The sequence below is a fragment of the Galeopterus variegatus genome, unplaced genomic scaffold, assembly GCF_000696425.1.
Source record: "Galeopterus variegatus unplaced genomic scaffold, G_variegatus-3.0.2 Scaffold1639, whole genome shotgun sequence".
Lineage (NCBI taxonomy): Eukaryota > Metazoa > Chordata > Mammalia > Dermoptera > Cynocephalidae > Galeopterus > Galeopterus variegatus.
The window spans coordinates 237689-265501 of NW_007727750.1; the positions used below are offsets into that span (position 1 = coordinate 237689).

Genomic DNA, 27813 nt, shown 5'->3' on the forward strand with positions numbered 1-27813 from the left:
GGTCCCCGGTCCGGTACGGGGGCAACACTGAGGGTTGCGATCCGTTGCCGGACACAGAAAAAAGACAAAAGACAAAAAAAAAAAAAAAGAATAACATTGTCCTTTTGCAATAGGTATCTAAAACCTGACAATCCATATTGAAAATAAATAAAATATCTCTCCCAGTTCTGTGCTTCCTTAGAAACAGAAAATAGAAAATTGGCATTAATTCTATGAGGCTATTGGAGAAGAACATAACTCTCAGAAAACAAACAAAATAGATTAAAATGATTAATTTGGTCATTATCAAATTGTTGTAAAATGACTTCACCATGTGACAGCAAATTTTATGTTGGAGTTTATTGTAAAAATAATTTTATAAAACTTATTATGAATGACCACATTTATTTTTATCTTTCATTTGTAGTTCCTCATGATGTGCAGTTGTGTGTGTGTGTGTGTGTGTTTAAATAATAAAGCCTAAAATAGATATAAGAACTACAAGTTGAGTCTATTGATGTGGCTCTATTATTAACTTAATTTTTTAAAAAAAAGTCAGAAAACAGAATTCGTGTTTTCCATTTGAGAAAAAAACATCTCCCTTGATGTGGTGGGATTAAAAATTTTATTTTTGCAGTCAACAGACATGATACTTATATGCCTAGGAAACTTCAAATACAATTTTTGGATTTCTATTGTTGATTCCAACTGGCTTGGTGGAAATCTTTTATCTTCATTTTTAAAAAAATAAATGTTTTTAAGGAGTATGTAGCTTTCATTTCATAATTTATATTAACTTTTTTTCCATGTTATTACAGTTTATTCTTAAACTGTTTTTCCAAGAATTGTAATGGTACTATAATTTTCTCACAGGGGTTTAGCTGTTTGGGGAGGAAAAGGGTCCTCCCCATACATTATCTCCATGTCCTTTCTCTGGTCAGCTATGTCTGTGTGTTATTTTTGTCTGTGAAGCTGTGTATTGCCTTCTCCATAGCCAATGCCAGTGACAATCTGCAGAAGCTCTTCCCCAGGGACTGATTGTATTTTCTTTACTGCACACTCAGTCTCTTAAACTAAGAGCCTGAGCTACAGACTGATTTTGAGTTTTGATCTCCCAGGTGGCACCTTGAGCATTGCTACAGTATAATTAGGCTTAATCAAGTATTTTCTTTACATGGACAGAAACATCTTTTACTGTGGTAGATGCCCAGATGATTATTTTGGGAATATTGTATCTTACTGTTATTCCTGTTTTTTCTTGCCTGTGAAATTAGTACTTATTATTTAGAAATGGAGCAGCATGAAATAGATTAAAACCACCTACAAATACATCTGTTTTCAGCATTCTGAAGCATAGGTTGGACACAGTGAAATAAAGATTCACGGAGTGGTGTTATATTCAGTGTTTAGTATGAGAGACCTCTGAAAATGAAGGAGCCTTCTTTTCTTTCCTGTGTGTGAAGGGAATAAAGGGATGTAAGTGTAAACCATGAAGTAGTAGTTTATGAAATGGAAGCAGAGGGAGACAGCACTGGAATAAAGAGACAAAAAATAGTACCTGAAAATTATCAGATGTCAGACAGAATATAACAGTGCACATTTTATGATAGCATTTGAGTATTTTTAATCTAACAGATGAAAACAATTTAATATCCAATTTGCTTCATTTCATTAGAAAGCCAAAATGAGACAGCAAAATTATTGAGAACAAAGGCAATCTATAAATTGTCAAAACAGTATAGTTGTTCTTCAGATATTAACTAAATTGTGAGTCAGAATATCATCATATCTTTCCTTTGAATATTGTGAAAATGCAATCTTTCTCTTCATAGTGTTTTAGAATGTATCTCCCCTTCAGTTTTTGGAAGTGGGTACTCAACATATCCACCACAATTCCTCTGAGTTTCAGGCATTTAAAAAACTTAATTTGAATGTAAGCAATAATGATTGCATCCAGAAATACAAGTCGTTTTAAGTGCCAGTCTTTTACATATCCCAATGATGCCCACAAAACCTATTAAATATGTAGAGAAAGTAACAGGAGCTGGTTACACAGTTACACACATTATTGCTTCCCTTGCTTCATGCATTGGTTTAGTAAGAATTTATTTTAAGAGATGTGGACCTACTCCAAAAATGCTGCGCATTTAATTCCTGACTGCCAAAAGTGTTGCGACCTTTCATTTTAAAATACTTTGATTTTTTTTTATCTACATATTACATTTAGGAGCCCTTCCCCCACTACTATTCATTGCTGCAGATTTGTTTGAAATGAATGCTTAAATGAGTGGGCAAGTGATGTTTTCATTTATGCCTCTCTTCTTTGTCACTAAGCAAAATAATTTGTAATATTCTCTCTTGAAGAAAATGATGAAACTCAATTGAAAGTTTAGTACACAAAATTTGTTTTATTAAATTTATAAAAGATTATTTTATGTCACTGTAAGAGAGTGACTGTCGGAATAATTGTTAAAATTCAATATTATTACAGTAGGGAGAGAATGAATTTAGTGCTACTTTAAAGATATAATAAATAATAGCCAGAAAACTTAACTTTTCTTTTAATGCACAATTTTCCTAATATTCTGATATCCAAATTGAAGTCACTTAATTTTCCTTTTTGTTTTTTAGTTTTCTAGGGAACAGATGTTGTACACTGATACAGATATTTTATATGAATCCTGACTTTATGTAAACTGAGATAGCTCTAGAAGCTTCTATGAGAATTGCTGAATTCAAGACTAAGTTTTGTAATGTATTTATGTCATATCATATGTTTATAAATTTGAAATAATTTGGGAATAAATATAATTTAAAAAAACAAAAAAATTCCTAGTAAAATAGGTCTGTTGCTTTAATATTAGAATGATTTATTTCAAGTAGGAATGGTGGGGGTGTGTCTTTCTTACAGTTTTTAACCTTTTTCTATTTAAATTGGTTTGCCTGTTGCAAGTTTAGAACACATCACTCTGCATCCTAATCCCACCTCCTCAAACTTTTTAAAGGTCTAGATGGACGTTTTCCTATAAGGGACATTTAATAGGGCTTGATTACCATAAAGAAGGAATGGATAACACAAAACAGCTAATTTTAGTTGTATTCATAGTCCGATTTCTCCATCTAAGTAAATTACTATTACGTGGTATCAAGTGACTTCTGGCAAATTGGGGTTCTTGAAATATTATGTCTTTGGGATTCAGAGTCAACAAGGAAGCTAACCTGTAAGCCTGGCTGGAGCCTTCCTGAACTAAACTGGTTCTTTCTTGCTGTTTGGATGATACCAAGTAATTCAAAGCAGCATTTCAGGGGAGTAGTTGAAGGCTCCTGAGAGTAGAAAACTACCATACTTCTAGAATTCTCATGAGTAATGGAGTTAAGGTACATAATAGCAAAGAGTACAATTTAAACTGGGCTACAATTAACTTTGTCTGCAGCTGTTTAGAAATGAAGTTCATTTCCTCTCCTCCTGCACTCTCCCTACCCTGACCAAGGAAATGGAATATCCTAAACAGTTTTTCTCTTTTGCCTTGGATCAGTTGTGCTGTAGGATGGGACCTGGGCTTCTGTGTTGAGGTAACTTCTATTGTGAGGAAAAAGAGGGAAAAGGCATGTGGCATGATTTTCTTTGTATTACTGGTACAGGGCCTATCCTTAATTTTGAACAACTGTCAACTGCCTGCTTTCTGGTTTACTTTTGATGAAGATTTGTTGGATTACTCATGGAAGGTGTGGATTTTGAACAGTACGACTACACTTTTCAGATTTGGGGGTTGCTGTTGTTTCTGTATTTTGGCTTTTTTTTTTTTTTAAGGAGAGGAAGGGAAAGGGAAATGCCTGGGAGGGGAAAAAATGTGGTGTGTGTGAAGGCTGATGTGCTCATACGATTGGATTGTGGTCTTCCTCACTCTGGTCTCTGAACTGAAACCAACTCTGTTCATAGTAAACGCGTCTTGTACTTTGGCCAGATCTTCATTTGCCCTATTTACTTACATAACTTGCGCTGGTAAGCTGAAAATAGTGATCCTCCGCCCTCTACCCTCCACACATTTGTGATAGAATGTTTGAGCATTGTTTTTGTTTGTTCTGAAAATATATAAGCAGTTGTCACAAAGGAAGAATCTGTCTTATGTCATCTGTGACACGGTTCCATAATTACTTAAGCAGTCCCCTTATCTTAATCCTGAACATTGAGCACAAGCAATCCTGTTTTGAGTCCATGAAAATTGAACAGTCGTCTTAAAAAATCATTTTGATGCTGATCTTACCTGGGTGAGAGGTGAGGAGAGAGGGGGAAGTAATAGGAAATTTTTTATGTTATTAGGTAAAATATCCTAGACATTTCTTTAAAATTCTTTAACAATTTTTTTTCCAATTGTATTAAGGCTCACATATTCTGTGGTCGTTGTGACTTAATTTTGTTTGACACACATTCAAGGCAGGGATTGGTGAAGGAATAAACTAGATGTAATAAACACTTAGAAATAAATCAGAAAACAAGCAACAATCAGGTCACAGATTAACAACTACTTTACTTTAATGTTCACATTGTCACATTAAGTTTTGTGTATAATTTAATAAGCTTAGGTTTTACCATGTAGACAGAATAGTAATACTGTCCATTCGGAAATGAAATCTGAATGACATTTACGTAGTTGGGTTTTCAGATTTTGTCAGCGGTTTGTCAATGATAAATATTAGGGACCTCCCTACTGTATAAAAGAGAAGGAGGTTCAAAACATTTATAGAGATTCAAAGTTGTTTATGCTCCATGTCCAAATTAATATAGTATATTGTGTACCTTTGACAGTGTCACTTATTATTTTTGGTTTTTTTCTTTTATATTATAAAATTCTATAGAGAGGTGACTCTTGCTGTCTCATGTCCTGACAGCTACTAAAACGGCTCTATATACTATCTGCGTAATAAAAGCACTTTGTTGTCTTTGAAGTCATAAAGCTTTGGTCCTGTTGTATAATCCTGGACTGTGTTATTTTTGACTTTGGGGGAGGGAAAGCAATACCGCCTGATTCATAGCTGTCATAAAAATATCCAAGATTCTCTTTGCATTTAATTTAGCAACAGGAAGAAGGGAACAGTTCACAGTTGTGCCATAAAATTATTACTTCCTGATATGTGTGGAATTTCTACCTGAATATTATATGCAGTTGATTAATTTATCAGCTGTATATAAGTGGTTTGTGAATTTCTTATTTTTTTCCCTTCATGTCACTATCCTTACTACCAAAGTAAAGAGGGAAAAGAGAGAAAACTCAGCGAGTTTGTTGCTGTTTAGCAGTACAATTTGTAAAAGAAAATACTTTTTAACTAGTTTTAAACTAGTGACTACTTTTGAATCAGATACTGAGATGGCCAGGCTACATATAGGCTTCATTATTTTGTCTAGTTGACTGATGCTGAATTCAGTCCCACACCAGTGCACTCAGTTCTAAAAGCAAGGCTTTGTTTTATTCTGGGTATTACCTGGTAACCAGTCAATTAAGAACATTAGTGGAACTCTGAAGGGAAAGCAGTTCCATAATCTCTTTGGAATCCGGTTGGGCAGATGTCAGTTGCTATACATTGTATACATTGGGGAGGAGAAGGCGTAATCAACCAATTAGGGCACTCTTTTTAGTGCTTGAGAAACCAACAATAAAGTGCAGATCTTTATTCCAAAGAGCAGCCATGATTAATTGAAGCATAAAGAACCTAAAAAAAAAAAAACAAAAAACCCTAACTTTTTACTGGCTATAATATTTCAAATAATAAGTACCTGGCATGGTTGACTAAATAGAGATATTTAAATCAGCCACTTGATCTCTTTATTGTAATGATCAGAAGTTAGCATATAACAGACTTTATCAAAGGTTAAGAAATAAAAGGAGATGCATTTAGGATTGTGTTCAAGCCTGGCTCTGCCACTAGCAATTGTATGGCCTTAGGTTGGTCACTTCTTTCTAGACCTCAGTTTCCTCACCTATAAACAGAGGGGTTGAACTTATTGATCTTTAAATTACCATTTGTAGTTGTGTACAGTTTTATATTATAAAATTGAAGATTTTTACAGTCTAATAACTGAAAGTAACACACAGAATATCATATGAGTCTGGGTTTGGCAATATTTAATATTGAGTAGCTTGTAGAAGGGATATTAACCAGAAATCAATCAAATTTAGTCAGTTGAGTGAAGGCTGTACTGCTAGACTGCATCTTTTCTTTTTGAGATAGGCCTAAAAATATTATGTTTAGGAAACAGTTGTTTAAAGTTGGTCTCGTGAAATATTTCTGTTTTCCATTTGTGGGCCTTGGGCCTCTTCAGTTTATGGGAGTTATTTAATGGAAACTGTGAACCCATTAGTGACCAAGAATTCAAGTTAGATGGTAGATATGTCACTTATGTATGCATGACTATCTTCCAAAAGCACGTGGATGCTCATGGAATGCAACTAAAATACATTTAAAGGTGTTACTGAATTCATAGTAGTCTTTTATTATTAAGGTTTTTTTGTTTTGCTTGTACCATTCACTGAGGTGGGAATCAGGTAGGGGTCTTCAGTTGTTATCATGGAGAGAGGCCTCTACGAAATATTTTTATCATAGTAGAGCTGAATAATTATAAAAGGTTATGAAATACTGTTCTAGAGAAATTCTCTAATTGTTCTGCTTTATATTCCTGCCATTAGAATGTTCCTTCTACCAAAGAACCTTAAATAAAAAAGGAATTTAATAGAGGAAATGGTGAGGAGGAGGATAGAGAGGAGTGAAGAGATCACTTACCCTATCCTATATTGTCATTTCTACCAAATAGCATTTTGGAGCTTCATCTCTGACACCTGAAACCAACTTTTTGCTCTTTGAGGCAGGACTAGAAATGTGGGCAGATTACGCTATATCCTGCACAATGCCAGGGGGCAGGGGGAGCTATATGACAAGAAGGATATACCTGAGTGTTGTGTAACATAGATAGTATCACATAGCATGGTTCTTGTTAGGAAGGGGATACAGGTACTAACTCCTCAAGTCTTTAAGCCACATGGTTTGAATGTATCCTACATTTTAGCCTCTGCTTTTGTTCCAGCTCCACAGACATAGTCTGTATACCAGGTAGATTGAAGGACACTTGATGCTGGACTTCATTTTTCCTTTTTGAGGTGGAGTTGGACGTTCTGTATGGCAAGCAGTTTTAAAAGCCTGTTTTAAGTGAAAGGGCACTTATTTCTGATTTTCTGACTTTAATTTGATGTCCCTTCTGAGAATTATTTCTAACCTAAATCCTTACAAGTAATCTTTTAAGTGAGTTTGTGATCTCCATTTTATGATTGAAAAAATTGAAGTTCAGAGAGATGGAACAGCTTCTGTAATGTCACTCAACTTACTGGACTTAGAGGGTCAAGATAGGAACACACAGCTTCTGGTTCAATGGCTTAGATTATTTACTGTGTAAGAGGGAAACAAATGAGAAAACATATATGTTTTTGTCTTAGTATGCTTTGACAGAGGGTAGGCATTAAAATTTCTTGATTTCAATTTATGAGACTGGGTACAGAATTTAAAATGTGTGTTCTATCTTCATAAACTTCTGCAAAAGATTTGGATTTCACACTTACTGGTTTCATATTGAAGAGTTCCTTATTGAAGGTGAAGGTCAAGATAGAATCATTGAGGGAACTTTTCCAAGCTGGCTTGTTTTCTTCCCTGATTCTGATTCACAAGTCTGTCATGGGACTTAAGCATGTGTATTCCCCAAGTGATTCAGATATACTGTTCTCTCCTCGCCCCGCTCACCTTCACTCGGCTTTGGATGTACTGTGTATGTAAAGTTCAAAGCTGAGGCCATTCATACAACAAGTGTACATCGAGTGTCTACAGTGCACCATGTGCTATTTTAGGCTGTTGTGATACATCAGGGACTAAAAACAAAGCCTCCTAGCTTCATGCAGTTTGTTCTCCAAATATTTAGCAGACATCTTTGGACAGCCTGTTTATTACTTAATTTTGAAGACTAATAAATAAGAGGAAGACTCAAAGCCTTAGATCAGACATGAAATTTAAGTACATTCTTCATTAAGGTGTGAAAAACTCATCAGAATTTTTGTTAAATAAGTGATTAGAGTTGATGATAGGTCTGTATGCAGAAAGCTAACTAGTGACTTTACTGATTGCTTTTTGGGGTTTGGATTCAGTAACCAGTTTTAAGGGCAGGTTTTCATCAGTGTAGGAGTAGTATTCTATTTTATAAAATAATGGTTATAAATAAGGAAATCACTCAATTTTTTTGAATTTCTGTGGTCTAATTTGATTTTTTTTAGTCTTATTGCTTTTATCTCTAAAGTTCTCAATCATATACAGCAATTTAACTTGTGGTACCTAGGGATTTCATAGTTTATCTTAACTTTTTTTAAGTTCATGTCAGTACAAGGAGCTAGTTCTCAAAAATCATCTTTACCTTGGTGTGAGTTCTGCAATTGTTTTATTCACTGGTTCTTTTAAAATGTGCCTCTTGTAACACATGCTTCTTTTAATCAATCTTTTTGTAAGGAAGGAGAATTTTAATTTACTGCCTTGGGTTTTTTTCTGGATTACTTAAAATTTTTCTGCTACCCTTTGGTCTGTTTTTCCACTTTTCTTTCCATTATATTATTCACTTTAAAAAAAATTTTTAACTGGCTTTGGCTGGTTTACTTTGGACAACAACTATGCCTAGTTTTTTAGAGCTTAAAAAATTGCCATCAATCACTGGTATCATAACATCCTCTTAAGGCAAGTTATCTTGTTGCTCTGTCCTCTAAATGTAGCATCCAGAGTCAGAAGCCTTCTGGCAAGGATAAAAATAGCCTTCCTGCTTGCTGGTTTGTTGTTAGCTTTACTGGCAGTAGGAAATCTTTTGAATTCCTTAATTGGGTCAGCTCCTTGCTAGTTTCTCTCTAGACATTCCCATCTGCCTGAAATTCTTAGATGCTTTTAAACCTTGCAACTTTACACCTGCCCTAAGTTGTAGTCAAAGCAGCCTTCCTCAGTCTGTAGAAACATATTCCATTGACTTTACTTATCTTATAGATAAATGTTTTCTTTTGCCACTATTAAAATTTGTTTTTCAACTATCCTATCAAAATTTAAAAATTCAGTTTGAGTTTTTGATGCAAAAGGAAGATCCTCCCTGGTTTTACTGAAAGGAAAATTTTTAAATTGAATTTTCAAAAAGTTTTCACTTCCTAAAATCTTTCTGCTACTTCATCAGTTTGGCTATGATAAAAGTAAGGAGTTAGGGATTTTTTTTCTTCTTTCTCTCAGAAAAGAATTATATTCCTATTTCTAACCAAGGACACTAGCAAACTCTCATTTCTCTGAAGCTGAAAGTTCCCCCGATTGCTACTCCCTTCTCCAGGGTTCCAGTTTGGGACTCGTTGGACAAAAGGAATCCTCCCTCTTCCTTTCTCTCACAAGTGGAAAATTGTTGGTTACCTCTGGTTTACAGTTGGGAGGGGAAGGAATCAATATTAATTGAGCACCTGCTGCATACTGGGGGCCTTTTCTTGGTATTCTGCAAAGATTGTCTCAGGAATGTCTTACAACCTCATTGTGAGGTAAATGGGAATATACGTTTTTTTGAGGTTCAGCAAAGCCGAGTGATTTGGCCAAGGTCTCAAAATGAGATTGGTTTGATTTTTCTTTTTCACTGCATCTTCCATGGCAGAGAGACCCTCAGTTGCCAGCTTTGCTTCTTCGTTCATTCGTTCAACAGCTATTTATTGAACACCTTTCTCCTCTCCATGCTCTGAGATGTAAGATCCAAAATCTGTCCTCAAAGATCTTGTTGCCCTAGAGGAAGAGATAGTTTAAAATAAGTAATTTAAATACAGCATAATAAGTGTAACAGTGCTGTATGGAGCACATAGGGCTGTCTGATCAGAGAGTGGGTGGCTTGGAGCAGAGAAGACTTCTCATAGGATGTGAGACCTAAAAGGGGAACTGCCTGAACAAGAGGGTGGATGTCTGGACAAAAGGGTGAGACATTGGAGGGCAGAGAGAGGAGGGCATTTCAGAAAGAGGAGTAACCTAAACATAGAAGTTATAAGCCAGTAGTTCTGAATGGCTGGAGTGCCTAATGTGGGAAGGGAAATGGCAGTGTGGAGAGATAGGAAAGGGCATGACTTCAAGGATTTTTACAAGCCCTGACTTTTAAACTAAAAGCCAAATCTGTTCCAGAGGGGTTTTGTTGTTGTTGTTTTAGCCTAATCTATGTGTGTGTGTTTAATGAATTTTGAATCGCTCTTTGAAAGGAGGCAAGATTCTCCAGTTGCTTTCAGTTCCGATCATTTCCTCTGTGATTTTGCATGGTAGTGTTTTTATTGGAAGTTGGTTGGGACAGGTAGGTCAGGGGGTAGAATAAGGTTACTGATTTTGATCTGGGGAGTTATTTTTAGGTCAATAGAATAAATTATTAGAAATTTTCTTTATCATTAAATTATAAAACATATTGAATAAATTTTATTTGTTCGTATTGATAGGTGTTTTGCATTTGTATAAGTATAAAGTGGATATTCAAAACCAGTAAATTTATTACACATTTCTAGGGACATTGTCTGGGTCCCAACAGCGCCATCTTGCTGCAAGTCTTGGGTAGTGTTTGTAAAAACAACAGATGTGTAGAAGCAGGCGGAACACCTCCTTTAAAAAATTACTTATGGCAGTATAGCTTTGATTTACTTAGACGTGAACTAAGTAGGATTAGCAGAAACAGAGATAGGAGGAGCACCTGTAGTTAAACAACAAAACAAATGTATGTGTATGTATATATATGTGTGTGTGTTAGAAATTTTTAATGGTGTTCACTGAAGACACCCCCCCCGCACACACCCCCCACAACTGCTCTTTGCTTTGGAGTATCTAAGTTTTTATAGTGTGAGTCAGGCAATAAAAATTGCCTTAGAATCATGTTACTGGTCCCTATATAGGACTACATGGCTATGTTTTGGACAGTTTTGCAGTTATTCCCTGTTATTGTTCCTTGACCAATATTTTGTCACCAACAATACTGGCTTGACTCTGAAAAAGAGAAAGACATAGAATGAATTTAATAGCATTGTAGATTATCAGACATAGAATGAATTTAATAGCATTGTAGATTATCTCCAGCTCACAAATGCCTAGCATAGACTTGCTTAGCTGGTGTATGGGTCTTTTCTAAGCTGTAAAGTTTGGTTAGTATAGTTCCCCAGAGTCACACTGTATCAGTTGTCTATATTTGGCTAGGCTGAGTCATGTCACCAAATATAGCCTATGACTTCTGCATGATGTATGCCAAGCTTCTGGATTCAAATGCCACAGCTGGCCTCCAGAGACTACTACTTTTCCTGTCATAATGTCCCTTAAGATTAGGACTGCTGATCAGGCAGTATTTTTTACATTTAAAACACAATACCAGGAGCCTTCAAAGACTGAATTTTACCCACCAAATAAATTCACTTGCCTGAAATCCTAAAGCCTCCTTTTCCCTTAAGGAATTCAATTCTAAATGTGCCAAAACCTGAGTTATGTTTATAGATAGTTGAGTTATCAAAAAAAAGAACCAAGTGAAACCACAGGAACTAGATTATATTCATATTCAGGTATCTCAGTGATGTTTACTTGGCTATCCTTAATTCATTTGTGAAATGCCAGGATTTTAAATTCAGTAGAATGAACTCATTGAATGCTTACCTGGTGCCCAAACAGGAAACTCAAGATGCCTAGATTAAAGAGCTCTAGTTCCTAAGCGGAAGGCGGGGGAAGGGGGACTATTATGTAAAAGAGATAAGAAAGTTAGCCAGTAGCTGAAATAAGAAGGTTGGCTGTTGCTATGTAGATAGACAGAAAATTTGGTGACATAATTTAAAAAGAGGTTTTCTTTTTGGGAAAGATATTCTAGAAAAAGGTGAACCTGGGTGGGGGCGGGGAGAGGGTTGGAAATTTGAAAACGCTTCAGAAAATTTGTGTCCACACAAAAACCTGCACATTAATGTTTATGGCAGCTTTATTCATAATTGCCAGAACTTGGAAGCAACCAAGATGACCTTCAGTAGGTAATGGATAAACTGTGGTACATCCAAACAATGGAATATTACTTAGTCCAAAAAAAAAAAAAAAAAGCTATCAAGCCATTAAAAGACATGGAGGAGACTTAAGTGTGTATTACTAAGTGAAAGAAGCCAATTTGAAAAGTCTGCATACTGTATTATTCCAGCTATATGACATTTTGGAAAAGGCAAAACTATGGCGATGTTAAAAAGGTCAGGGGTTGGAGGGTGGGGAGCTATGAATAGGTTAAGCACAGAAAATTTTTAGGGCAGAGAAACTATTCTGTATAGCATTATAATGGTGGATACATGTCATTACATATTTGTCCAAATTTGGAGAATATACACTACCAAGAATGAGCTCTAATGTAAACTATAGACTTTGGGTGATAATGATGTGTCATTGTAGATTCATAAGTTGTAACAAATGTACCATTCTGGTGAGGGATGTTGATAATGGGGGAGGCTGTGTGCATGTGTGGGGACAGAGAGTATATGGGAAATCTTGTACCTTCCTCTTAATTTTGCTGTGAACCTAAAACTGCTACAAAAAAAGTCTTAAAAAATATTTTTATTAATAATATATACATATAAATAAAAATATAATATAAATATATATTAGTAAATGCATATATAAGTATATATATATAAAAACACACATGTATCCCCTTCACTGAGAACATGGAATCAGAGCCACTGTCTCAGATGTGGGAGGGGATTGTCAGTAAGCTAGCAATGGAATAGAAAATGCAGAATGTCCATGTAAATTGGCATCCATAGAGCAGAGAGGATATTAGAACAGAAATAAAAGGAGTACAAGAAGAATGTGAAAGGCTTACAGAAGACTTTAAATTCCCATGGCACTTACAATGGTAGTTTTTGGAAGATTTCCAGAAAGGAAGCGATGCGTGTTATCCATAATAGATTATGGATGGCTTTTTAGGTATTTTAGTTGTAGAAAGAATTTACAGAGGAGTCGTCCAGACAGGTTAGGGAAGCATTATGAAAGTTAACAAAATTTTTCTTAATGTCATCGTTTATATTTTAAAATTGAAGTGGAAAGAATTACTGATTATTTAACAAAATGTCACAAATGTATTTGCTACTCGAGAGACCAAAATTGATTCTAGTCTGAAAAGAATCGTATCACAAGGCCAGGTCAAAAAATTAAAAACAAGTATCAAATTCAGAGTTCAGTTATGAACTTTGCCAGTGATTCCTCAGTGTCACATTATGTCTTAGCTGAAAGCTAGAATTAATATATTCAGAAGGCTAAGGAGCAGAAAACGTGTCAGAGGTTACCTACCTTGAGGGGGAGTCCCTTCAGGAGATGTGGGATGAAGTCAACTCATAAGTGAGTTAAGGGTCATTTTTGTTTCTTTCAAGTTGAAATATTCTTCTCTGTCTCTCCTTAAAAGTTACCCAAAAGATGAGTTTCTGGTAAGGTAGAACTTCATTTGTTCAATCGGGCCGGCCAGTATGGTAATTTGTCTCTTGGATTCTCGTTGTTAACTATCCTTCCTTGGCATCAAATAAGAGGCATATGGTTCATATAAAACCGCTATGGTTTCAGTACAATGTTACCATGAAAAAAATTAAAATATCTCCTTAGAAATAATAAAACATTTCCTCTTAACCCTTAACTTCAATTAATATAATTAAATATTTTTTTTTCTGTATTGACATACATTGACTTTTAAAAATGTTTTATGATAAATGAAAGTGGTACATGTCACAGATCTTGTCAGTTCTTTTACTAGAGGGTTTTACAGCTATAAAATATATATATTTTCCATTATAGAAAATCGGCTCCTACTTTGAGTTAAGTGATTCAGAAACAGTACTCTCCCTCTCCTCCCAAGTTTTTATCAATTAAGATCATGTTCTTGTTCCTAGCATCTCAAGTCTATCCTTTTTTAAAAATATACTTGTGACAAGTCATAAGGTCCAGGCTCTAGTTAAAGCATTTCAGATGGAATTACTAGATTTGGATACTTGGCTGTGTACATTAGCATTAAAGAATGAAACCAATTTTTAGGAAGAAATTGAAACATCAAAATTAATTTTTATCTTCTCTCCCATCTCCATCTCTATTCCCACTCCCTAAATAGGAATAAGATGAAATTTGTGTGGAAAAATTAATAACTTAATTAAAAAATCATTTTACTTGGTTTTAAATTATAGAAAAATTATGAATTTCAGATTGTATTTCATATTAGACTCCAAGTTTTGGATATGGATTAATTAGAGCTGCTGGCAATAGAGAACAGTTTTCTCCTTTCATGGCATGAGTTATTTCTGTGGAGACTATTTAAAAGAGGTAGGATTTTAAAACACTGAAGGCCTAAGGGTCCTTTATAAAGAGTTGTTCATATGTGGCTATTGTATTGATAGGACCACATGTTAGCTCTGGATCTCAGAGTGTTCAGTGGAACTAGATATAGCCCTTGCCTGTATCTTAGAAGGCTTGCCCTAGTCTTAAGTAAGAAAGAACCTCTGCTTTTCTGCTTTTTGATAGCCTTTTAGAGTTATGGTTCTGTGGGGTTGGAGTTTGGACTGCTGTTTCCTAGAGGAATATTTGTAGCTCTGAGTCAATTTTAAATGATCACACTATTCCTGATTTATAGAGTGCTGAACTATAGTAGAGAATTAACAACCAAGTTCCCCTATTCATTCCTTCAATGATTAAGACTTGTTGAGGGTTATCCACCATTCTTCTGAAGGTGGGTGCAGATGGGCATGTGGGGTATGGAGACTTAAAAATGTTGCCATATTAATTTATATTTTATCACTTATAGTGTAGAATGAGGTACATGGTATGCACTCTGTAAGGATTTGTGGTCTAGATACCTCAACTTATATGTAGAAACTCTTCCACTACAGAAATGCAGTTCCTTAAACAGAGAAATTCCAGTGCCATTTCCCCAATTTATATGTGTCTATCAATTTGGAAAACAGCTCGTCCAACAAAAAATTTAGCACCTTCACTAATTCTCTTTTGAGGGATATCTTGGGTGCCCATTTTAGGTCAAAACTAGATTTTGAACCATTTCAAAATTCAAAGGAAAGTAACCCAACATTTATTGAGTGCCTACTGTGCTTTGGGTACTGTGCTTTTGACAGTTTCAGTCATGTGTTAAGTATAGTGAAAAATGTTCTTCTTTACCTTCTGTACATATTCCCCAAAACCTGAATTTAAACTCATCAGCGTGTCTATACATGTTGAGTCACTTAGGAAAATATTATAGCTAATTACGTACTTTTAAAAAGTAACAACTATGCAAATGAAAAAAATTTTCACATTTATGAGGCAAAAAAATGTGAAGATTGTTATTATGAGTTGATATTAGAATGTAATGGTATAAAGAAAATTACTTCGGATGGGGATTTGGAAATTAGAATGACCTACTAGTTAAATATGAGAGATATTTTATTTTCCCACTTTAAAATTTTCCCTTTTTGAATATTGGTGAACATGCTGATTGATATGTTCTCTGGTTCATTGTGTTCATTAGCATGACAAAATTTTATACCATAGTACAGCTTTTTAAGTATATTACCTGTTAAAAGCAGTCAGTTCAGCTCTGTTGAATAAATTTAAACCATCTATGAAAAAAATTGATTTAGTAACGGCCTTCTTTTACCTTCAGGTCGTCTAAACTATTCATATCCAGGATCCGATAGCTCTCTGCTTATTAATGGTAAGTGATAATTGATTTACCCTAGCGAAGTGCACAAAACTGGGATAAGTTAGTAGTAGGTGAGAAAATATAAAATGGTTGTAGTTCAACAAATGGAGAAATTACATTAGTTTGTTCTGTAATGATAATTGCAAGTTGCTATTATTCGTAAGTTATTTTAAGAATAATTCTTTTCCCTCAAAATTATGGCAGAAAATTTTTTTAAAAAATTGAGAGCCAACTGATTCTGTCCTGAAATTGGTGACAATGAGAATAAACGAGAATCATTGACTGGCTTTATCTAACATTAGCTTCTGTAGAATGACCTTTGAAATGTCAACATGAAAGCCATTTCTGTGTAGCTGGAAAAATGTTTCCAGAAGAAGGGGAGGACAGTCAGAGATCTAAAACCAGAAAAAGGCAGCCTAAGACCACAGTGCTTGACATTGCAAAAGACAAGGTCATTCACTGTTTGTTGTCTAACGAGAATAAGAATAATGAAGTTTTATTGGCCTTTACAGTGTCTGTGGTAGATTCTCCTTATCTGTACTAAATATTACTCATGTGCTATTGCATTCTCTTTTTATATGCATATGCTGAAGCAAGCTAAATTTCATACGGAAGGGGGGTACCCCTACTTACAGAAGGAATTTAAAGAATTTTAAAGTGTCTGTTTTTTAGTATCAGAGTTTAAAATAACTGAGTATAATATAGAGGCCTTGTTTACTTCTGTTCTACTCATTTACTATTGAATATAGATTTGAAATTTCTGTGTGTTGATAATGCTTTCCATTAGCCAAAGCTCATTTTAAATCCCACAACCTGTAAGAAATGTTCTTGACTAAATAGCTGTATTCTCATCATTCCCAAAACAAACAAAAAAACAAAAGTAGAAAGCCTTTTACTTTTTGTCTGTGGTATGTTGTAAATGGGGAATTAAAAATTATTTTTATGACCAGATCTCCTTCTGGTTAGTGTTCGAAATCAGTGTGCTGTAGAACTTAATGATGGTTGAGCCAGGAAAAGTCAGAAGGAGATTTGATTTATGAGAGCTGCTAGGTCTATCAGATTTTCAGGAGACTATACGGTTTATAAAAACCTCACTTATTCATCAGACTTCTGTCTTTTCATGCTACAGAGCCAGAAATAATGCCATGATATAATATTCCAGTATAAATATGTGAAGGCCAAAAACTAAACTCAGTGGTAATAATGTTATCAGGATAAGGAGGACTAAGGAATACCATGTAGCAGGATTTATGCCTGTGGAGATAATTCCAGAGTCAGGTCTGAGTGCTGGAAATTGAACCAAGATTTGGGATACTTCTGCAATTTCCTCATGAAGTTGTTCAGTTGATTCAGTTGCCCCTGGGCCTATCTTTGTTGAGGTGAGAAAAATAAAATCTCTCGAGGGGGTTTTCCTTAAAGCTGCATTCACTTAATTGGGGGGGGGGGGAAGTTTACTATTACAACATTGCCTTTCCTTTTTCTCCATTAATATCTTTTATAAATAGATTTTTTTTTCTTGACCAGTAAGGGGATCGCGACCCTTGGCACGGTGTCATCTGCACCACGCTCAGCCAGTGAGCGCACTGGCCATCCCTATATAGGATCCGAACACGTGGCCTTGGTGCTCCCAGGGCCACGCTCTCCCGAGTGAGCCACGGGCCGGCCCAGATCATTTTTTTAATGACTCTTACTTGGCAAAGAAAAAATCAAGGTAGCTTCTCCCCAGAATATTTGTTTTGAAATTCTATAAACACTAGAAGAGGACTAGATGGTTTTTACTGTTGTATACATGGAAATTTTGTTTATTATAAAGGTATACTGGCTGAGGTTAACATTGTCTCAAACTGAAAGATATCAATATGGGGATACTTCAAAAAATTAATGGAAAGATTTATATTATCTTTTATTTATATTTTTATATGAACTGTTTGAAGTACTCTTGCATTAAGAAAGAACAAAAAGAGATGTAAAAGAGGGGAAACTTGTTGGCTGCTCAAGCAAGACCCAGGAGTGTGGGGTTATGACTGTCATAGTCACCAGTATAGTATTCAGCATCTCATATCCCCAAACTTGATTTTGTCAGATTTGATCAAGTGTTAGTTTTTAATAGCCAGCCAACTAGGACCAGATGCCAATTTATTCATTTATAATAAAAAATAAAACTTCTAGGTAGACTGGAAGCTGGAGTTGACTGATAGACCCATTCTCTCTCCAGTAGCAAACTACAGATTTTAAGAGAAGATTGCTTAAAAATCATGAAATTAAAGCTAGGTTGGGGAGGATGCATGTTGAGACAATTCCTTAGTCACCTTGATTTAGGCGTGGGTATTGCCCATTTCAGTCTTATTTATGAAACATCTTCTAGAGTGGATCACTTCTATAATAAATTAATCTCATTCATGTATTGATTTTTAGTAGCCTTGTTTTTACTTTAGCTTTACTTTAAAACTGAACATAAACACCTAATACATTATGTCAGTTTATAATTGTTTATTAAATATTGTCATTGTTTAAGATTTACTTTGTTCCAACTGTAACTTTCAGAGCCTTTTCTTCTAAATATCTCTTGAGTTGAAAGCCATTTCTTGCTTTGTTTGGATAAAAATATGGAAAAGCTGTTTATTCTTTTTCTCATGAACATTTTAACATGAACATTTGAATTTTGTTCATGATTTTTATTGTATAACTTGTTTTACAATTTTCAGGCAATCTCAAAGCTTTTTGGAATGAAGTGGAGTTTAAATCCTAAATAAATAAAAAAGTCAGAGTTGTCTACCAATTTTTGGAATAACACTGGAATTTGCCTGTACAAAGATAAAAGGGGATTACTCACTCATCAATCAAATTACTTTTAATTAATATTATTATTTTGCCATGCTCAGTCACGAATTTTCATACTATGCAGTGAGCTTTGTATACTACTCAAGACTTTTGAAAGACTATGCCAGTATAATTTAACAATTAATGATTACTAACTATAATAAGAGTGTTGTAGTGCACATTCTAAGGAGTTATTCAATATATTGCTGTTATTAGTTGTGGAGATTTTTTTGAGGGGCAACCTTGGGTGAAATTCTTGGATTGTAAATGTAGTAAAAAACCAAACATGCTAGCTACTTTTTGGGTGCCATATTAGCTAGGGCTGCCATAATAAGTACCACAGACTGTGTGGTTTAAACAGAAATTTATTTCCTCACAGTTCCAGAGGCTAGAAGTCTGAGGTCAGGGTGTCCTCAGGGTTGATTTCTTCTGAGGCCTCTCTCCTTGGCTGTGTCTTCACATGGTATTTCCTCTGAACATGTCTGTATTCTAATCTCTTCTTATAAAAACACCAGTCATATTGGATTAGGGTCCACCCCAGTGACCTCATTTAACCCTAATTACCTCTTTAAAGACTTAACTCCAAATACAGTCACATTCTGAGGTATTGGAGGTTAGGACTTCAACGTATGAATTGAGGCATGGTGGGGGCGGAGCACAATTCAGCCCATAAAGATGCCTTTTACTAGTAAGTTTCATGTAATAGAAATATAGTTAGAATATCGATTTTATGGTTATGAAAAGCAAACTCGAAACTTAGTTTCTCAGCTAAGTGAGAGGGAGTGCTAAACAGAGTGCTAAACATACCTCAAATTCCTCTGGTGGATCTTGGTTTAGCTCTGAGATATACATTGGATTAAAAGATTAATTTTCCAGGCGAGGCCTGGGCGGTACTTCCGGCCCAGGCCATCTGTCTCTGTGAGCGACCTGTGAGGCACAGGTTCCCAAGCCCTGAGCCAGACGAGCTGGTGAAGATTGACAGGGTGGGACTTTTGGCCTAGGCCGCTGGGTCTCTGAGAGCGACCTGAGAGGCTCTGGGTTCCCAAGCCCCAAGCCAGATGAGCTGGTGAACGCAGGAAGGGTGTGACTTTGGGCACAGACCGTCTGTCTCCGTGAGCAACCTGTGAGGCACGGGTTCCCAAGCCCCGAGCCTGACAATCCAGTGAAGGCAGGTGGGGCGGGACTTCTGGCCCAGGCTGTCTGTCTCATGAACAACTTGAGAGGCTCTAGACTCCCATGTCACCTGACCAGCCGGTGAAGGCACGTGGGGTGGGACTTCCAGTCCAGGCTAGTTTCTGCTGTCCAGAAGCAGCAGACCCTTCAGGATCCAAGCCATACATCAGGATGAAAGGAGTGAACTGTGATACCCCGGGCCATGATGACAAAGCACCAAAGGAAAGAAACCAGAAATATGAAAAATCAAGGAAGTACATCACCACCAAAGGAAATTAATACCTTACAAGTGCTAGATCCTATAGAACAGGAAGTCTTTGAAATGATAGATAAGGAATTTAGAGTAACGATTCTAAGGAAACTCAGTGAGATACAAGAAAACTCAGTGAAACAGCACAATGAAATGAGAAAAAACATACAGGATCTGAAAGAAGAACTGTACAAAGAAATCAATGCCTTAAAAAATAATGTAGCTGAGCTTGTGGAGCTGAAGGATTCATTCAATGAAATAAAAAATACAACAGAGAGTTTAAGCAGAAGACTTGAACAAGCAGAAGAGAGAATTTCTGACCTTGAAGACAAGCTGTTTGAATTATCACAGGCAGACCAGAAAAAAGAAAAAATCAAAAAATTGAAGAAAATTTAAGAGAGACAACTGACAACCTTAAGTGCTCAAATATCCGAATCATGGGTATTTCAGAAGGGGAGGAAAAAGGAAACGATATTGAAAACATACTCAATGAGATAATAGCAGTAAACTTCCCAGGTATTGAGAAAGTAACAGATCCCCAGATTCAGGAAGCCCAAAGATCACTAAACACATTCAGCCCCAAAAGGTCTTCTCCAAGACATGTGACAATCAAACTGGCAAAAATCAAAGACAAAGAGAGAATCTTAAAAGCTGCTAGAGAGAAGCGGCAAGTCACTTATAAGGGAGCCCCATCAGAATTACATCAGGCTTTTCATCAGAAACTCTAAAAGCCAGAATAGAATGAGATGGTATATTCAAAACACTAAAGGATAAAAAATTGCCAGCCAAGAATACTTTACCCAGCAAGGCTATCCTTCCAAAATGAAGGACAAATAGTATATTTCTCAAACAAAAACTGTGGGAGTTCACTATCACATGACCAGCCCTACAAGAAATTCTCAAGGAAGTACTGGGTTTGATACTACAAAAATAACTGTCACTACCATGAACACGCAAGAAAGAACAATACCTACCAGCAAAACAAAAATGCTAAAAAAAGAGAAAAAATAGTTTATCTGTCACCCCAAGAAACCAACAAATACAGAAGACAGACAGAAAATTTGAAAGAAAAGAACAAAAGATAGTTAAGACATCTAAACAAATATCAGTATAATGCTAGGAATAAATCAACACCTTTCAATAATAACTCTGAATGTAAAAGGACTAAATTCCCCATTCAAAAGACACAGACTGACTGACGGGATTAAAAAGATTCGTATAAATTCGTATAATGTATGCTATACGAAGTTATTACGTAGTCTTAAGTAAGAAAGAAGATATATCATGCAAGTAGAAATGAAAAATGAGCTGGAGTAGCTATTCTTATATCAGATAAAATAGACTTTAAAGCAAAAACCCTTAAAAGAGATAAAGATGGCCTTATTTAATGATAAAAGGATCTATCCATCAAGAAGACATAACAATCATAAATATATATGCACCTAATGTCAGAGCAGCCAGATTTACAAAGCAAACACTATTAGATCTAAAGAAAGAAATAGACACTAACACCATAATAGTGGGAGACCTGAACACCCCACTCTCATCATTGGACAGATCATCTAGGCAAAAAATCAACAGAGAAACACAATTTCTAAACAATACTTTAGACCTATTGGATTTGGCAGATATCTACAGAACATTCCACCCAACAACCTAAGTATATTCATTCTTCTCATCAGCACATGGAACGTTCTCCAGGATAGACCACCTGTTAGGTCACAAAGCAAGTCTTAACAAATTCAAAAAAATTGTAATTATTCCATGTATTTTTTCTGAACACAGTGGATTAAAATTAGGAACCAATAATAAATGAAACTATGAAAACTATACAAACTAATGGAAATTAAACAACATTCTACTTAATGACATGCGGGTCCAAGAAGAAATTAAACAGGAAATCAGAAAATTTCTTGAAACTAATGAAACTAATGAAACATCATACCAAAACCTGTGGGATACTTCAAAAGCAGTTTTAAGGGGGAAATTTATTGCATTAAATGCTTACTTCAGAAGAATGGAAAGGTGGCAAATAAATAACCTAACACTTCACCTTAAAGATCTAGAAAAACAAGAACAATCCAAACCTAAAGTTAGTAGACGGAAAGAAATAATTAAGATCAGAGCAGAACTAAATGAAATAGAAACAGGAAAAACAATACAAAAGATCAATGAATCAAAGAGTTGGTTCTTTGAAAAGATTAATAAGTTCGTCAAACGTTTAGCAAGACTAAGAAAAGAAGAGAGAAGACCCAAGTAACAAAAATTAGAAATAAAAAAGGTGAAATTACAACTGATACCTGAGAAATACAAGAAATCGTATACACAACTGTATGCCAACAAATTTGAAAATCTGGAGGAAATGGATAAATTTCTGAATGCATACAAGCTACCAATACTGAGGCAAGAAGATACAGAAAATCTGAACAGACAAATAACAATAAAAGAGATTGAAGCTGTTATCAGAAGGCTCCCAACAAAGAAAAGCCCAGGACCCGACAGGTTCACTGCAGAGTTCTACCAAATCTTCAAAGAGGAACTGATACCAAATCTCTACAAACTAATCCAAAAGATTGAAACAGAGGCCATTCTCCCAAGCTCATTCTGTGAAGGAAACATCACCCTGATACCAAAACCAGACAAAGATACATCAAAAATAAAAAACTACAGGCCAATATCCTTGGTGAATATAGCTGAAAAAGTCCTCAATAAAATACTAGCTAACAGAATACAGCAACACATACAGAAATTATACACCATGATCAAGTGGGATTCATTGCAGGGATGCAAGGTTGGTTCATCATACGCAAGTCAATAAATGTGATACACCATGATAATAAAAGCAAAGACAAAAGCCACATGATCATCTCTATTGACGCTGAAAAAGCATTTTACAAAATTCAACATCCTTTCATGATAAAGACTCTCTACAAGTTAGGCATAGATGGAAAGTATCTCAACATAATTAAAGCCATATACAATAAGCCCACTGCCAATATCATCCTGAATAGACTAGGATGGAACTAGACAAACAGGAACTAGACAAGGATGCCCACTCTCACCACTCCTATTCAACATAGTGTTGAGAGTACTAGCTAGAGCAATCAGAGAAGAGAAGGAAATAAAGGGCTTACAGATTGGAAAGGATGAAGTCAAGCTGTTCATTTTTGCAGATGATATGATCCTATATATTGAACAGCCTAAAGGTTCTATAAAAAAAACTAGAGTTGCTAAACAATTTCAGCAAAGTTGCAGGGTACAAAATCAACACACACAAATCAGTAGCATTTCTGTATTCCACCAGTGAACATGCAGAAAAAGAAATCAAGAAAGCTAGCCCATTTACAGGAGCCACACACACACAAAAAATATTTAGGAATAAAGCTGACCAAGGATGTGAAAAATCTCTATGGAGAGAACTACAAACCACTGTTGAGAGAAATTAAAGAGGATATAAGAAGATGGAAAGATATCCCATGCTCTTGGATTGGAAGAATTAACATTGTGAAAATGTGTATATTACCCAAAGTGATCTACAAATTCAATGCAAGCCCCATCAAAATTCCAATGACATTTTTCTCAGAAATGGAAAAAGCTATCCAGACATTTGTATGGAACAACAAAAGACCACGCATGGCCAAAGCAATCCTGAGCAAAATAACTAAAGCTGGTGGCATAACACTACCTGATTTTAAACTATATTACAAAGCTATAATAACCAAAACAGCATGGTACTGGCATAAAAACAGACACATGGATCAGTGGAACAGAATAGAGAACCCAGAATTTAACACATATGCCTATAGCCATCTGATCTTTGACAAAGGCAGCAAGTGTACATACTGGGGAAGAGACTGCCTTTTCAACAAATGGTGCTGGGAAAACTGGATAATCATGTAGGTGAATGAAACTAGACCTGTATCTTTCACCGTATAGCAAAATCAATTAAATAATTAAATATACATCTGAAACAATACTCCTTAAAGAAAACATAGGGGAAAAACTCCAGGAAGTAGGAGTGGGCACAGAATTCATGAATAGGACCCACACAGTATAAGCAGCTAAAGGTAAAATAAACAAATGGGATTATATCAAACTAAAAAGTTTCTGCACAGCAAAAGAAACAATCAACAGAGCAAAAAAACAACCAACAGAGTGGGAGAAAATATTTGCAAAAATATACATCTGACAAAGGATTAATATCCAGAATATACAAGGAACTCAAACAACTTTACAACAAAAAAACAAATAACCCAATTAAAAAATGAGCAAAGGAGCAGAACAGACATTTCTCAAAGGAAGATATACGAATGGCCAGCAGACACATGAAAGAGTGCTCAGCATCACTCAACATCTGGGAAATGCGTATCAAAACCACACTGAGATACCATATCACTCCAGTTAGGATGGCTAACATCCAAAAGACTGAGAAAGATAAGTGCTGGAGAGGTTGTGGAGAAAAAGCATCCACTGTTGGTAGGGCTGCAAAATATTGTAGCCTTTATGGAAAGTGATATGGAGGTTCCTCAAACAATTACAGATAGATCTACTATATGACCCAGCAATCCCACTGCTGGGAATATACCCAGAGGAATGGAAATCATCATGCCGAAGGGATACCTGTACTCCAGTGTTTATTGCAGCTCCATATACAATAGCCAAGAGCTGGAACCAGCCCAAATGTCCATCATCTGATGAGTGGATAAGGAAACTGTGGTACACCCAGCAATCCCACTGCTGGGAATATACCCAGAGGAATGGAAATCATCATGCCGAAGGGATACCTGTACTCCAGTGTTTATTGCAGCTCCATATACAATAGCCAAGAGCTGGAACCAGCCCAAATGTCCATCATCTGATGAGTGGATAAGGAAACTGTGGTACGTCTACACAATGGAATACTACTCTGCTATGAAAAATAACAAAATACTACCATTCGCAACAACATGGATGGACTTAAGTGAAACAAGTCAGGCACAGAAAGAGAAATACCACATTCTCACTTATTTGTGGGAGGTAAAAATAAATAAATACACAAACAAATAAAGGGTGGGGGGAAGAGGACAGAATAACCACAAAAATTCCTTGAACTACTTAAGCCAAGTGCACAGATACGATGTGGGGGAGAGGGGAGGGGGTGGAGCAGAATGGGTAAAGGGGCATGAAAATCAAGTACAATGTATGTTGAGAAGTAAAATTAAATTAAATTAAATTTTAAAAAAGATTAATTTTCCTTTTACCCGGCTTGAAGTTCTATTTTACTTAAGAAGACTAGTATACAAGCACCACCACCTCTGTATAAAAGTGATTGTGCATTGTATTTTTTTTGTCCAGCCTCCCATTCTACTGTTTTAGCCCTTATGATTAACTGCTTCATAAATGATCCTTATGGCAGGGGGAAGTTCTATGAGGTAGAACAACAACAACAAAATGTTAGGTTTTAACAGACTCATGTATGTATTTACTTTCCTCTGAGGATGTCTGTTCTACTTCGAAGCATCAACTAAATATTTGCTTGTCCCAGAGGAGGAGGTTAGTAAGAAATCTTTTAAAGGTTAGCATGGAAAAACATTTCTTATAGTTTTTTGGAGTGAAAGGAGAAAGATCGTTTGCTTCAGGATGGGAGAGGTGCAGAAATCTATGAAAAAGGAGGGTATAATTTACCTAAGAGAAATGTAGATTATAGTCACTTGCTGAAAATGTATATGATATGGTTCTAGTTGCTACAATAAGGGAGCATGTTGAAAGATCCCTTTGCAAAAAAGATAATATGAAAACCTATTGTAAATTCTAAAGTGCTGTACAGTTGTTAGCCTTAGAATAGTAATGAAAAGCCAAGAGTAATTATTGAAGATCAGACTAAGAAGAAAAAATACACACACACACACACACACACGTATATGAATTTACTTTTGATAAAAGGGAGGAAATTATTTATTGTGACTGTCAGACCATTATATATATATGATATCTTTTGTTATTCTCTTACTTGCTCCCTATTTTTATAAATAAGGAAACCAAGGGTTGGGGTATACAGAAATTGTATTCTCTGCCCTTCTCTAATGATATGTGTCTTCACAAATGATAGTGTCATATCTTTATCATGTCAACATTCTTTGAATGTTGTTGTACCAATAAATTAATATAAACACAAGCCAATGTGGCCTAGGAAATTCTAACTATTAAGCATGTATGTAAATTAATTTGGTGACACTGAGCCTGGTAAATTAGGGGCTGATTTATAAAATCCTTTAAAATGATTCTTTACATCTTAGTATGCATTGGTCTTTGGAATGGTTATGTCTGCCTTTTGGTTCTACCATCTTTATTCTTTTATTCACAGATTAGTTCCTTTTAGCTTTGAGCCTTTGGTTTATATCTTCTTAACTGATTTACTAATTTGACTAATTCCCCCACTTCTTTTTCTTTTTACTTCTACTGGAAAAATCAGTTATTTGATAATATCTCATCTCAGCCACTCCCCCTTTTTTCCCAAATAGAACTGCTATCTGTCTTCTCACAATGGGGCCAGTGAGAGGTGAAAGTAGGTGGAGAGCCTAAGGCAGGCCAGAGTAAGTGGAATAGGATCAGTTCTTTCACTGCCTACTAAAACCTAGTAATATTTTATCCTTCATGGCCTAAAGTCCTGTTCTTTATGGAACTGATTAGATACTCTCAAGTAGGAATGGATGCTTTTCTTCAATATATCATTTGTTTGTTTTTAATGTAAGTACCAAGAAGAAAACTAAAACATTTTCATTAACAAATACAGCAAGACAGTGTACACAATAATAAATTCAAATAGTACAGAAAGGGGTAAAACAAGAAGTGAAAGCTTTCTTTCTTTCCCCATCCCAGTTTCTCTCTCTAAAGATTCTTATGGTTTCTACAATAAAGATTTATGCATATTCCCACATATCTATTTATATTTTCTTTATTTTTAAATTTACACAATATAAGGATCATACAATACACACTTAGATACCCCATTCAAACTAATTCATAGAGAGCTTTAGATGTTAAGACATATGTACCACGTTTTTAAATAGCTGCGTACTAGATATTTCTTCCTATAAATGTGTCACTATTATGGATACTCTGTTTCTTTTTGACTGTTACAAATGTTGCAACAAATGAGAAAAAGATGGTTTTTAAGCAATAAATAATATTTCATTTTTATAATGAAATGTGTGCATAGAAAGAGAGGAAAAAAAAGTCCTGACAAGTCTTTTTATACCTTCTTTGCAAGTCTAGCATCATAGATTAATGGAATATTTTACTAGAAGGAATTTGATAATGAATATAGGGCTAATAACAAGGAAAGCATTTGTTTACACAATCCTGTAAAGGCATTTTGGAAATAAAGTATTTAACAATAGATCTGGTACAGGCACTGTTGATCATCTATTACTCCATGAATATGATAATCAATAAATAAAAACCAAAAAAATGAAAACTATAATTAAAAAAAATAAATCTAATAACATGTATCCAGAAGTAATAAAAATGTATGGCCATAATGTTTCAAGCCCATTTTAACATCATTTTGAATCCTGTTAGTCCTGAACATTAAATTATTGAGGACTTTATAAACCGAAACTAATAAATAAAAGTAGAAAACATATAAATAGTATTCATTTTAATGCTAGGTACTGGGAGATTTTTACTCAGTGATAATAGCATATATTTTTAAAATCTTTTAACAGTTTATTCTTTGGTAATTAACGGAAAATTCTGAGCAGAATTTATTTCAGTTGACTTAGCTGTAACTTTTCCAAAATGTAAATTTCTTCCAAGTAATTAAGGCTACTTTTTTTTTTTTTTTTTTTTTTTTTTTTTTTGGCAA

The 27813-nt window shown here is 35.3% G+C and overlaps 1 protein-coding gene across 4 annotated transcripts in view; it reads left to right on the forward strand.

Annotated features, from left to right (window-relative positions):
- CPEB4 (cytoplasmic polyadenylation element binding protein 4) overlaps nt 1–27813 on the forward strand; it is a 72637-nt gene that overhangs the window by 25708 nt on the left and 19116 nt on the right. For 2 of the 4 annotated variants that reach the window (XM_008578177.1, XM_008578178.1), the window contains exon 3: nt 15686–15736. The exons of the other annotated variants lie outside the window; for them this stretch is intronic. In XM_008578177.1, the coding sequence (XP_008576399.1) occupies nt 15686–15736 (51 nt within the window). The remainder of the gene's footprint in view (nt 1–15685; nt 15737–27813) is intronic. 4 annotated transcript variants of the gene reach the window in all.